A 14,957-nucleotide genomic window follows, 5' to 3' on the forward strand; every position below is an offset into this window, starting at 1 on the left:
CTTGAGCCTCAGCACCACTTCCAGCTTTTTTCTGTGCATGTGGTACTGAGGAATCGAATCTGGGTCTTTGTGCATGCTAGGCAAGCACTCTACCACTAGGCCTAACTCCTGGCCCCAAAAATATATTTTTTTAAAAAAGGACTCTCATGGACTTTCTTGCAGAGCCTGTCTTTGATACTTGAACTTCAGATTTCAGCCTCCTGAGTAGTTAGGATTACAGATTTGAGCCACTGGTGTCTGGCTCCCACAGAATTTTTTCTCCCTTCATAGTGATCTATTTTTCCTGGGATTTGTAAGGATATATGTATATATACATATATATATATTATATATGTATATGTATTTTTTTTGTGTGGGTCTTGGGGATTGAAGTTGGCCTGGGCACTGTCCCTGAGCTCTTCAGCTCAAGGCTACTGCCCTACCCCTGGGCCTGAACATTGTCCTTGAGCTCTTCAGTTCAAGGCTATAGCCCTACCCTTGAGCCAAGCCCCACTTTCTGTTTTCTTGGGGTAAATGGAGATAAAAGTCTCAAGTCCTCCGTATAGCAAAAACACTTCTTAGCAGAAAGAACAGCGCAGGAGGAATTTCAATACCAAACTTTAGACTGTATTACAGAGCTATAATTATCAAAACAGCTTAGTACTGGCACAAGAACAGGCCTGAAGACCAATGGAATAGAACTGAAGACCCAGATATTAAACCACAGACCTATGTCCACCTAATCTTTGACAAGGGAGCCAAAAAAATAGAATGGAAGAAAGATAGCCTCTTTAACAAGTGGTGCTGGCAGAACTGGTTAAGCACCTGCAGAAAACTGAAGTTGGATCCTTCTTTGTCACCCTGTACTAGAATTAACTCCAAATGGATCAAAGACCTGGAGGTAAAAGCCGACACTCTGAAAACTTTACAAAAAGGAATAGGAGATACACTAGACCTCCTTGGCACAGGTCGAAACTTTCTTAATAAGGACCAAGAATCACAACAAATCAGAGAAAGGCTGGATAAGTGGGACTGCATTAAACTGCAGAGCTTTTGTATGGCAAAGAACATAGCTAGTAAACTAATTAGGAAGCCTACAGAGTGGGAGAAGATCTTCACCAACCATAAAACAGACAAAGGCCTCGTATCTAAAATATATCAACAGCTCAAAAAATTGAATCACTCCAAAACTAATCTCCAAAGTAACAACCATCCCATTAAAAGATGGGCCAAAGGCTTAGTGTCTTCTCTGAAGAAGAAAAAAATTGGCCTATAGACACATGAAGAAATGCTCAACATCTCTGGTCATAAAAGAAATGCAAATCAAAACAACTAAGATTCCTCCTCACTCCAGTTAGAATGGCCAGGATCAAGAAAACTAATAACAACAGATGCTGGAGGGGATGTGGCCAGGAGGGATCACTACTACACTGTTGGTGGGAGTGCAAACTCATTCAGCCACTATGGAAAGCAGTATGGCAGTGCCTCAAAAGACTAAACATAGAGCTCCCCTATGACCCAGCAATTCCACTACTTGGCATTTACCCAACCATCCAGAAACAAGGACATACTAAATCCACCAACACAGCAATGTTCATTGCAGCACTATTTACCATAGCAAAGATATGGAACCAACCTAGATGTCCCTCAGTTGATGAGTGGATCAACAAGATGTGGTATTTGTACACAATGGAATTCTATGCTGCTGTCAGAAAGAATGACATTGCCCCATTTGTTAGGAAATGGAAAGACTTAGAAAAGATCATAATAAGTGAAGTAAGCCAGACTCAAAGGAACTTAGGCTCAATGGTTTCCCTCATTTGTCATAATCAGTAGAAACCTTGGGCTCTCCTAGCAGAGATTTGCAGTAGAGTAAAACCTTGATACAAAAGGCCATATAGTAGGATGCTAAATGAAAGGATCTCTAGGATATAGAAACATAAGCCATATAATGAATGATTGTACTATGTTATCTCTCATCTCTTTTGCTGTTCCTTGGTTATATCATATTGTTACAGTATCTCACTTTGTTACCTGATATATCGGATATATCTGTATTTGGTTATTTGAAATTGGATAGGGAAGGGGGGAAAACAAGATGAGGGGTGGGGGTGGGGGGAGGGAAATGGGGACCAAGACATGTGAAAGGGTATTAATGTATGGGAATTAATGTACCATCTATCTGGCAAATATAATGTAACCCTTCTATTAATTACAATAAAAATATATGAAAAAAAAAAGTCTCAGGTCCTTTTGTGCTTTGTGCCTTGTTCCTCAGATCACAGTCTCCTGAGTAGCTAGGATTATAGGCATGAGCCCCCTCGCCTGGCTTATATATATGTAGATATATACATGTACACACACACACACACACACACACACACACACACACACACACACACACACATTTTGCCAGACCTTGGACTTTAACTCAGAGCCTGAGCACTGTCCTTGGACTTCCTCAAGGGTAGCACTCTACCACTTGAGCCACAGCATCGCTTCCAGCCTTTTCTGTGTATGTGGTACTGAGGAACTGAACCAGGGTCTTGGTTTATGAAAGGAAAGCACTCTACCACTAGGCCAAACTCCCGGCCCTGTAAGAATATTTTTAACGAAATTATGTTGTAATATATGGTGAAATCAAATAGATTTCAAGGAAGTTATAATTGACACAGTTGGAATGCTGAAAGAATTCTGACTTGTTTAAGCTAATGAGTAGATTTAGGTAGGAAAATAGTTTGTAATCTTAAATTGTTTTTGGAGAAATTTAGAAAACAGATGAAGGGTAGAAAGATTCTGCAGGTTCAATACAACATGCTGCACTTTTTTGACAAAAATGGTATTTTTTGGTCACTTTTTAAAAATGAGATAAACAGGTTTGTTGGTTTGTGTCAGTTAAACCAAATATTCGATTCAAAAGTCAATTTAACAAAATTGAACAAAAGTGAGGGAAGGAATGGATAGGTGAGAATGTTGAAAGGGGTGATATCGATTGAGGCATTATATTTATTAACTGTTTTGGTGAATATCACTACTTTGCACAACTAGGTAAAGATGATAAAGCCATTTTTTAAAAAAGAGATTTACCTCACAGTTGTGGAGACTCAAGAGCTTCCCTGCGGTCATGGCCTTCTTGCAGGCACTACTGAAGAATTTAGGGTTATATGACAAAACACAGGGAGTGATGACTCTGTGTCTCTTCTGGTCTTTTCCCTAATATTTATAAAACCACTAGTGTTCAATTATGAGGGTTCCAATCTGATGAACTATTCTAGTCACTTCCCAAAGGCCCTACCTCTGAAAGCCTTACTTTGATTGAGTTTCTAACCTTTGGACAGCTAACAATGGGGATTATATCACACTGACCCTGGAAGACACGTTCAATACATATTAAATTGTGATGAGCTACCTAGTAGTCTATTGTATTGTATTGACATAAATTATATTTTTAAATTATGTTGTAATAAGCAGTCAAATGCAACTATTTTGTAGAATAATATAGCTTGATAGGTTCAGTGCTTCATGATAAAAATTTAGTTCCTTAGGAAATTCATATTATCCATTTTTTGCATATTAGTTTTAGAGCATAGTTGGAATGAAAGATGGCCTGTGCGGGTGGGAGGTGTGGCTCAGTTGGTAGATTGCTAGTCAATGAGTGAAAATAGCAGGTGCTGACTAAGTTTGAATGCTGGTCTCAGACCTAAAACAAAAAGAGAAAAAAAGGATATGCTGTAAATACTAATAACTGATAAGTACTTGCATTTTCTTTTAGGGGACAAAGTGCTTTGATTTGTGAGTTTTTAGGTCATGAGGCAAGCAGTTTGTTTGGATGTATGAATTTCTAGGTGATTTATATGCTTCCAGGAAAAAAAGTTCACCTAGGTCTCTCACTTATCATTGGATTAGTATTTAAATGAAAGTTTATGTCAAGATTGAGACATAGTTTAAACAATTCTATGACAGTTTGATATTTTCTCCCATCTAATTTTTTTTTCCTGCCAGTCCTGGGCCTTGAACTTGGGGCCTGAGCACTGTTCTTGAGCTTTCTCAAGAGTAGAGCTCTAACACTTGAGCTACAGCACCATTTCTGGCTTTTTTCTATATATGTGGTAGCGAGTAATTCAACTCTGATCTTTGTCCATGCTAGGCAAGCACTCTAACCACTAGGCCAAACTCCCGGCCCCTATCTAAGTTTTTCATCTGAAGGTTAATTTCTAGCTCAAATGTGTTATTAAATTTATATTACTATTACTATCATTTTCATTTTCATCATCATCATTATTAATTGTAGTTCTGTAGTGGGTGAGAATTCATGGGTCCCAGAGTTAAAGCTTATGGGAAAAGTAAGAAACTCTTATGGAAAAAAAGCTCTTGGGCATTTTTAATTTCTTTATCAATTACATTTGAGTACAGAGGTGGTTACTAATGGTGGTTGTATGAAGAATTACTACTGTATCTGAAATGAATTGTTATTTGAGAACTCATTCAGATCAACGGGAATACTAATGAATATTCTTTTTTGTTTAGGCTATAGAAGTACAGACATACATGTAAGAGAAGCAAAAATGTCAGATGATATCAAGAAAAGGTTTGAATTTCCAAATTCTCTTATTCAGTCACAGGTAATTTTATTTATTTTTGCTTCTTAGTAATAATTAAACCTTTGATGGACTTAATTGAGCTTTACACTTTTAAAAATTAAATGTTTGCACATTAGAGACTTATTTTTAGTTAAGCTCAGCTTCTAGTTGTCATAGTTTTTTCCCTTGCAATAATAAAATGTTAATTATTAGGTTCCTGAATGTGTATGTGTGTTTTGCACCAATCATTAATTATTGGGAACAGAGGTAAATGATTTTTTGCATTCACAGAGTATGAGGGATTAATACTTTAAAGGATATATTCTATCCTTCTACAACTACTAAGAATAATGGATTTTTATAATAATAACATTCAATAATTAAAATACCCACATTAATAAAGTCTGATCTAAGCTTATGGTAATTTAACTTAGAGACCTTTTTAATAATTAAGACAATAGTTAAGTAGAAGCATTCTGGTTAATAAGGTACCATAATTGCTTTCCTGTGAATAAAACTAAGAAACCAGCAAAAATCTGTCTCAAGTTTTATCACTGGCAGTGTGTTGGATAACTTTTCCAGTTAACTTTGGAGATGCCTGTGTGACTTAGCTGGGTGATGGGGAATGCTCCCATGAGGAGAATAATACTCCTTATGCAAGATTCCCTTCAACCTGACTGGGTTGGTGAATCTTAGTCTTGTTCTTTACAGCAGAAGTCCTTCATATAAAGAAGATGATGTCTTGGAGTATATTGGCCATAATTTTTATTCTTCTGTGCCTGGAGAAAATAATACTAATCTTTTAGCAAAGATTAAAAGTAAATAGCTATGTGTGTTACTATTAAGTGAAAAATGTTTTCCTATTGTTTAATGTAAAATGTCTATTTAAATTGTTATGGAAAATTTAAAGGGCAATGTTGGCTAATATAGTCTTACATTTGGTGTTTTCAAATAAATTTTATATCTGGTGTGTTAGCAGATGAACTGAAAATATATTAGAGAAATCATGCCGTGTTGAGGGGTGGAGAGCTGTATTACATGAAGCTTATTTTCTTTTAGTTCTAATTATGAACTATAGCTTCTTTTGGTCCCTGTTGTAGTTACTATTGGCTTCCTTAGGATCTCATGATTGTGCTCTTCTGATTGTTCTTTTGTATCCACTGCTTAAATTTAACACCATGTATCTTTGCTTCACACATTTTCTTTTTTCATTTTAACATCCTTGAAGTTGTATTACTTCTATTAAATTGATGGCAACAGTTGAGATGCAGTTGGTACTGCCTCCATATTTATGAGCTTAGCCATGAATTTCTAAATGACTCTAAAAGAACTCTTCTTAACTAAAATAACTCTTATTTTTGTTTTTTGGTTGGTTATGGGCCTGGGCATTGTCCCTGAGCTCTTCAGCTTAAGGCTACCACCCTACTCCTTGTCCTTGAGTCACAGCTTCACTTCCTGTTCTCTGGTGTTTGGAGTTAAGAGTCTTATGGACTTATTGCCTGGGCTAGCTTTGAACTGTGATCCTCAGATCTCAGCCTTCTGAGTAGCTAAAATAGCTTTTTTATTAATCTAAAATCAAGGTTCTACGTTACAAGAAGGACTATATATCAAGTTAATTGACATCTCTTTTTCCTTCCTTCCTTCCTTCCTTCCTTCCTTCCTTCCTTCCTTCCTTCCTTCCTTCCTTCCTTCCTTCTTTCCTTCCTTTCCCCCTCCCTCCCTTCTTCCTTCCTTCCTTTCTTCCCTCCTTCCTTCCTTCCTTCCTTCCTTCCTTCCTTCCTTCCTTCCTTCCTTCCTTCCTTCCTTCCTTCCTTCCTTTCTTTCCCTTCCTTCCTTCCTTCATTTCTTCCTTTCTTTCTTTCCCTTCCTTCCTTCCTTCCTTCCTTCCTTCCTTCCTTCCTTCCTTCCTTCCTTCCTTCCTTCCTTCCTTCCTTCCTTCCTTCCTTTTCCTTCCTTCCTTTTCCTTCCTTCCTTCCTTCCTTCCTTTCTTCCTTTGCCAGTCCTGGGGCCTGAACTCAGGGACTGATCACTGTCCTTGGGTTTTCTCAAGGCTAGAGCTCTACCTCTTGAGCCACAGCACTACTTCTGGCTTTTTCTATGTATGTGGTACCAAGGAATGGAACCTGGGTTTTCCTGCATGCTAGACAAGCACGCTACCATTAGGCTAAACTCCAGACCCTAACAACCTTTTCTTTCTTTCTTAGTAGTCACATAAAATAATGGTACGTCTTGAAGTTTTATGCAACAGGAGCTCAAACTGTTTAGCAATCCCCAGTTTTTACTTAGTGCTAGGAAGTAAAATAAATTTAACTAACTTACTATTCCTGTGAAAACTTGTGCAAAATTGAGACCCAAATATTGAGGCCTTTTATTAGTTTCAGTGTCTGAAACACACACACACACACACACACACACACACACACACACACACACACGCACACACACACAGTGTTGTTGAGCTTTCCTGTAGATTTTTGCAGACTGTCAGCTATTTCAGCTGTATCATACTTGGTTTCAAGTATAGGATACGCAGTTGTACCAGTGGAGATGTCCCCAGCCATACAAAAAGAATGGCTGTGGTTGTTGTCTTTTTATTATCAGGCACCAGTGCTGGATAGTGCTGAAGAAATACAGGCATGAAACTCAGATGCTAGGAGGTCCTATGTTTATGTATTCATGCAACCAGAATTTCTTGAACTTAATTTTGGACTCTGGTTAAAGCAGAATATGGGAAAATTTTAGAGATTTATGAGACAAAAACTTATTAAACTGCCAAAATCAATGAAAAAATGATAATAGATTTAGCAAAATAGTGGAAAGAGAACAGCAGTGTAGAGGGTAGATATGCTGGTTCAGGTCTGTGTGGTCTATTGCCATGTATCTGGGGGATAAATTTTTTTTCCTCCATCTTTGCTAAAGGGCATGATGAAACATGATGGATTTTATTTACTTGCAAAGAGCATCTTAAAGACTGTGGGATGTCTCATTTGTCTCATGGCTTAATGAAATAAACCATCTCAAATTATCTTTTAATATTAAGTCATAGCAATTTGAACTGAAAATTGGTAATTTTCTTAATATCTATAAACTATAGCTGCTCATTAGTAATCTGGGATAAAAACACCTTCCTTGGGGGTTTTCTGAAGAAGATACATGTGTGAAGTGCCTAATTCCCAGTGAGTGAGGATTTTAATAATTAACAATTGATTATCTTGTGTCCTCATAGTCACATCAGCTAATGGTGATATTAGCTTCTCTTTGGAAATAATTTATGAAGGACTGCATTCATTATGATTTTGTTTGTTTTCTAGGCTGTTGGCCATCTTATTGCTGCAGTCCTAAAAGAAAATGGCTTTTCAGGAAAGATCCACCAATCCACAAACCAGGTCTGTGTTTAAATTTGTGATTTAATTCTCTTCAGATATTGCTACCTGCTGGATCACATTGACGTATGTATGTTTCCCTCCTAGCTCAGGTCATTGTAGAAATAATTTCATACAGTAAGATTTTAGCTGTCTTGTTTTGGGGAGTGGTGGTGGTGATTTACCTGCTTCTGAGTATTCTTTTACATTTTAAAGTTTATTACAGTATACTCTAGCAGTGACACATGGAAGGGATGAGGGAGGACATTGTCACACTTGTAAATGAAAATTAGCACATAAAATGAAAGGAGGCATGCTTTAGAGAAAGGTGACAGAGTTACTTAGGGGGAATGCTTTTAGCTATTAAAGAGAATGAACAGAGCAGGTACAGAAGATGTCTCATGTTTTAGCTCATTCTCCAAAGGTTAGTTCTAACTTAAAAAGTGCACACATTGACAGAGTTAGAGGAGTCTGCTCATCCTCACCACAGGGTAGGTGAGTATTAGGAGAGGAGCCAATACCTAAGATTCTGAGACATACCACTTAGGCTTGGTTGATCATTGTGTATCTTGACAAGTTGGTTGGGAAACTCTGCTTTAGCAGATGCTCTTGTGTACTTGGTAGAGAACATGGTTGATAGAAGGAAGTTTTCTTTTTTTAAATAACAGTGATTCTTTCTTCATACCTTAGCCATTGTAAACTATATTTCTTTACAACTTCTGTGGACATGTGGAAGTGTAGTGGCATGTTCCACTAATTGGTGTTTAGCTGATGTCTGTATGTAGTCATATACATTAGGTTTTCTGAAAACTTTGATTCTTATATTGCTGATAATCACTTTACATACTTTGAGCAGATCTGGTGGTTTTACTTAAATTACTAGGATTTAGTAAATGTCAAAGGTCTGTAACTAAATGTTTCCTCTTCACTAATAAATGCACGCTTACTTTCATGTGATTACCTGAGGTCGTACTTACTCATTTATTTTGCTTTTCTGACTAGTAGAATAATGATATTTAGAGTCCTTTAATATTGTTCATACAGTTGAATATAATTTTTCTCAGACTAAAAAAGAAAATCAAATATAAATATTTCCTTGTTTTTTTTTTCTTAATACTGGGATACTCTGACTACTCAGCCAGCTACAGAGGAAAAGGGACACAATATGTTGTCAGTTTCATTTTTCTTGGAAGCTGAAGATCTTACCTTTCCCCCCCAATGTTATGTATTTTCTAATAAATTGTGTCAAGGGAATGGAACACTAGCTTCCTTTCCCTGGGTTTTTTTGCTCAAACTTAGTATTCTGCCTTTTTGAGCCACAGCTCTATTTGTGGTTATCTGATAGTTAATTGGAGATAAGAGTCTAATGGACTTTCCTGTCTGGGCTGGCTTTGAACCCTGATCCTTAGAACTCAGCATCCTCAGTAGCTAGGATTACAGACATGAGCCACCAGTGCCTGGCTCTATTTGATTTTTAATAAAACCAAAGGAGAAAATGGATTTAATTCATTATATATTTAAATGTAGACATTATCATCAATGAGTCCTTTTGAGGGGGGGAATCAGAAGTTCTTGAGAAAGTTAAAAAAGCTAGCATTCTTTCTTCTGTAGAATTTTTCAAAATAAGTATTTATATTTATACTTACTATATCTTTTTTTTGTACTTTTCTATTAAGGAAGATGGGCCCACAGTGAAAGAGAGAAAAATAGTGATTTTCTTGGGCAAGTTGTTTAGGCTTTAGCCTCTCCCTGGTGCTCTGCTCTAATTTTTTCTCTTCTATCAGCGCCCACATTCGACTTGAACAAATTACAAAAGAAACATTGTGGGTGGTTGTAAGATGCATGGAGGTGGTAGAGGTTGGTGGTAGGGACATTTTCTGAAAATGTCTTTCCCATTTAAGGCTTGAAACATGGATAAGGTTTGGAAGTTAATCTAGGTTAAGTAGTAGGCTGATACTGTTGATGTCTGTTTAAATTGCTTGATTGGAGCATTTATTAGAACAAGGACTTCATTGTGTTGTACTGCTTGAACCTGGACTGTACTTATCTATCTGTAGCCAGCATTAGTTTGGAGTGATGAAGGAAGGGAGAGAGAAAAAGGAGAGGGAGGGAGGAAGCAAAGAGGAGGAAGGAAGAAAGTGGGGAGGGAGAGGGGAAAGGGAGAGGGAGGGAGAAGGAAGAAGGGAGGAAAAGAGGGAGGGAGAGAGAGAGGGAAAGAGAGAGAAAGAAAGAGAGAGGGAAGAAATTCTGTTTTGGAAATTGACTTTAGATTATTCTAGGAACAGTGACAACAGCATCTCATTTGTACAGAAAAGCTAGCCTACTGTGAATAAATTACTCATTGATGAATGACTGTGCTTGTGCGTGTGTGTTTGCTGCTCATCAGAAGTGTCTTTTAATCACTGTTTTGATTTCAGACTCCTGCTTTGAACTTATTGTGGGAGAAGTGTTGCAGTGACAATGTAGTAGTCCGAACAGCCTGCTGTGAGGGTCTGGTGGCACTTGTTGCTCAAGATCATGCAGAGTTCAGCTATGTGCTCAATGGGATACTCAATCTGATTCCTTCAACCAGGTACACATTACTTCATATTTGATTAATGATTTCAGTTTTCAGAAAAAGTCCCTGTTAAAGATCAGTTTTTACTTTTGAGTTTATTTTTCTTTCTCTTAAAATATTATATAGTTGATATTTTGTATGTGTTTAAAACCATGTGATTTTAAAAAACAAAATTATTTTCCTATGCCAATCCTAGGGCTTGATCATATGGCTTGGGCACTGTCCTTTAACTCTGCCACTCAAGAGTGGCACTCTACTATTTGAGCCACAGCTCTATTTCTGGTTTTTTGGTAATTAATTGGAAATAGAGTCTCCCAGATTTTCCTGCTTTTGCTGGCTTTGAGCCATATCCTCAAACCTCAGCCTGAGTAGGTAGGTGTCTGGTAAAGATCATGTGAATATAAACCTTGTAAGTTTGGAATTTGTCATCATTTGTGTTATTTCAGTAAAAATTTAAATTTATAAATCACTACTGCAATACAGAATTTTGACTTGCTTTAAAAGTGAAGGCTGTCCACAAACACTTCTAATTCTAGAGCGCTACAGTTTATAAACTGTATTGGCAATATTCAGTCAGCTGTCAGCATTAGTAATGTGTGTAAGAAAATGACAACACTAATCTCTTCAAAGACATTTTGTGATTTATGGATATTTTCTTTCTAATTATTTCAAATAAAGAATGTTTTATTCTTTGAATTTGTTTGGCATAGACAGATTTCATCCATTCACAGATTAAGGATAATAAAATTACAAGGGATATCAAGGGCCTCTTGCATTCTAAGGTGATCATGCATATTTAAATTCTTGAGTATCTCTTATTGAGGCCTTGGGATGTGGCTCAGTGGTATAATGCTTGCTTGGCATGTGTATAGATCTGGATTTCATCCCTAGCACTGCTGCACAGAAAAAGATTCCCAAGAAACCAACAACTAAAACAGTTCCTGGAAAAGGACATACTTTTTTTTTGTTGTTGTTGGAATGAAGGAAATGTATTTCAGTGTCCATTTTTTTGCCTACTTTATATCATCTGTGTTTTGGCTCTTTCCTAACTTTCACCCAGCCTTCCTTTTTACCTTGTGTTCTTCTGTGGTGTTACTTGTTCTTACATTTTTTTTTTTAAACTCAGCTTTATTGTTTTAGCATAGAGCTGAGTGTTTACTCTCTTTTGCTGTCTTCAGTGATTAATTTCTACAAGATGCTTTCCTGTCCTTGAAGAGTATTACACTACATTACATTGAGCTTTTTAACCTTACCCTTTTTGCCGGGGTGGGGGGAGGTGGGAAGCTTGTGTTAGGGTTTGAATTCTGGGCCTGGGCGCTGTCCCTGAGCTCTTCAGCTCAAGGCTAGTGCTCTACCAGTTGAGCGACAGCACCACTTCCAGTTTTCTGGTGGTTAATTGGAGATAAGAATCTCACAGACTTTCATGTGTGGGATGGCTTTGAACTGTGATCCTCAGATCTCAGCCTCCTCAGTAGCTAGGATTATAGGCATGAGCCACAGACTGGCCTTAATCTTTCTTAATAATTTCTATTTTGTTCCCTTTGGTCACTCTGTGTATTTTAAAAATTAAATCTATATTAAGTTATAGATAGCAAAGGGTTTCATGATGACATTTTCATACACACACATAATGTACTTAGATCATATTTACCCTCTCTGTATAGATTTAGAACCTTGACTTTCCTTTGTTTTGCTGACTGTAGTTATAACTTCAAATCTTGTAGCATAGTATGTAAGTCCTTCTTAGACGATAGCCAGCCTCCTATTCAAGCCGTGTTTCTTTCTATGACTTGTCTGTTCAAATGTACACTAGAGCTCACTCTTCCTGAGCTTCTGCATATGTTCTACCACTGCATGGAGTGCTCCTTCTCCTTTCCTCCTGTCTTTGTCTTCTTTCTGCCCATATACTCCTATCTTCTCATTCGTAGTATAAAGTTAAGATTTTTATGTATCTCTCTCCTCTTCCCTTATTAATATTAAGCTTCAGTTTTGCCTTATTCCTTTTATTTGTCAAATGCAGATAATAGGATTTGTTTTCCCTTGATTTCAAATGCCTTAAAATAAACAGAAAAATTATACCTGCATCATGAAATTTCACTAATTGTAAGCCTTAAAATACAGGATTTATTTCATTTTTATATTTTATGGAATGAGCTCTGAGAATTTTTTTCACTAAATAAAAATACAAAAACATGAGAAGGGGTATGGATGTGTTTGAAGTAATGCACCTTTTATCTGGCAAATATAACTGTAACCCCTCTATTAATTACAGCTAAAAAAGGATTATATATATATGGATATATATGGATACTATTTCTGCTTTTTTGAACAATGAATATACATGCACAAATACATACATATACATACATATGGCATATATGAAAATGTCCACACATGTATATATATATATATATATATATATAGAATATTTATAAAAAGGTGATAAGACCTAGTAACAATTTTGTCTCTGGGGGAAATAGAAACAAGAGTAGGAGAGAGAATTATAGTATCAACAGCTGCATAGGCAAAGGCAAAGTCTTCTGTGTGTTTCATATGGTAGTTATAGATTAGCGTATACTTTTAATTCAAGAAGTTTATCTTATGAATTTTGCTGGTATAAGATGCCCTTCACATTTCCATGTAAATCCATCATTTTTCTTGTAAACTTTAAAGTATAAGTGTGTGAATAAGCCTATTTATTTATAATTGTTAGTAACCTTCTTGTATTTTATTTTTTACATTTAACAGTATAGTTTATTTATTTACTTAGTTTATTTATTATTATTATTATTATTATTATTATTATTATTATTATTATTTTTGCCAGGCCTGGGGCTTGAATTCAGAGCCTAGGAGCACTGTCCCTGGGTTTTTTTTTCCCTTAAGGCTAGCATTCTGCCACTTGAGCTATGGCACCATTTCTGACTTTTTCTGTGTATGTGGTGCTATGGACAAGCACTCTACCACTAGGCCAAATTTCTAGCCCCAAACCATGTAGTTTTTAAGTAGGAAATATATTCCATTCTCTTGGATCATCTCTTTATGTTGTTCATACCAAGGTGTTTTATCACGACATTATTCCATAAAATATTTAGAGTTTCTATTTTTTTTTTCTTTCCTTCCTTCCTTTCCTGTCCTGTGGCTTTAACTCAGGGCATGGATACTGTCCTTGAGCTTTCTCAAGGTTAGCAGTCTACTGTTTGAGCTATAGTACCATTTGGGACTTTTTCTGTGTATGTGGTACCAAGGAATTGAATCAGGGCTTTGTGCATGCTAAGCAAGCACCTTACCACTAGGCCACACTCCTGACTCAAGAGTTTCTAAATTTTTTTTATAGCTATATAACATTCTAAGGTACAGATGAACCATAACTTATTAGCCTGTGCTATTTCCAGTCTTTTATAAGAACAAATATAGTGCGTCATTGAATAATGATTGATTAATGATTAAGGTCTTGAAAAGTTCATGGCTAAGATGGAAGAAAGCCTTGAGTTTTATGATAAACAAATCAGTTTTTTTAAAAAAAATTTTTTTTGGCCAGTTCTGGGATCTGAACTCAGGTCCTGGGCACTGTCCTTGGACACTGTTTGCTGAAGGCTAGTGGTCTGCCACTTGAGCCACAATACCCCTTCTGGCTTTTTCTGTGTATGTGGTACCAAGGAATCGAACCCAGAGCTTCATGCATCCTCAGCGAGCACTCTCCCACTAGGCCATACTCCTGGCCCAGATTTAGATTTTTTCACAGTGAAAATATGGCCTTATTTATTTATTTATTTATTTATTGCCAGTCCTGGGGCTTGAACTCAGGATCTGAGTACTGTCCTTGGCCTTTCCTCAAGGCTAGAGCTCTATCACTTGAGCCACAGCACCACTTCCAGCTTTTCTATGTGTGTGATACTAAGAAATTGAACCTGGATCTTCATGCATGCTAGGCAAGCACTCTACCACTAGGCCAAAGTCCCAGCCCATATGGCTTTAAAAAAAAAAAAAGTCACATCTAAGTTTATGTAGTTTAAATTGTTAGCCTCAGAGATCATAGGTTCTATAGCCAGTGAAGCCAGTCAATTTCATTTTTGTTTTGTTGCTGCTGTTTGAAATGAAGTCTTGCTATGTTGTCCAGGTTGATCTGAAACTCTTGGGTTTAAGTGATCCTCTCACTTCAGCCTCTTGAACTCTTAAGACTAAAGGCTTGTGCTACTATGACTGGCTTTCAGTTTAATTTTTGAAACAGTTTGATCATAAATTGTTTCATATAGTGCTAAATTTCCTCTATGGTTGCCAGAAGAAGTTATAATTACTTGTATGTCAGAGACAAAATTTTCTTCTTTTGCTTTATTTTAAGTAGCAGAACTTTGAGGTTTGTAGCAATTATAAAGACTAAACTTAGCATTGTGTATGCTTTTGTGAACAAACAAAATGAGAATCAAGTTTGAAAAACATAAGCTAATTGAAAACAGAAGACCCACACAGCCTTTTCTT

At 36.8% G+C, this 14,957-nt stretch overlaps 1 protein-coding gene across 1 annotated transcript in view; it reads left to right on the top strand.

Annotated features, from left to right (window-relative positions):
- Focad (focadhesin) overlaps nt 1-14,957 on the top strand; it is a 250,753-nt gene that overhangs the window by 20,568 nt on the left and 215,228 nt on the right. Inside the window, exons 2-4 of the mRNA XM_090330054.1 lie at nt 4,507-4,601; nt 7,871-7,945; nt 10,339-10,493. Coding sequence (XP_090186180.1) covers nt 4,545-4,601; nt 7,871-7,945; nt 10,339-10,493 — 287 coding nt within the window. The 5' untranslated portion in view covers nt 4,507-4,544. The remainder of the gene's footprint in view (nt 1-4,506; nt 4,602-7,870; nt 7,946-10,338; nt 10,494-14,957) is intronic.

The sequence above is a fragment of the Megascapheus bottae genome, chromosome 3, assembly GCF_031878675.1.
Source record: "Megascapheus bottae isolate mThoBot1 chromosome 3, mThoBot2.hap1, whole genome shotgun sequence".
Taxonomy (NCBI): Eukaryota; Metazoa; Chordata; class Mammalia; order Rodentia; family Geomyidae; genus Megascapheus; species Megascapheus bottae.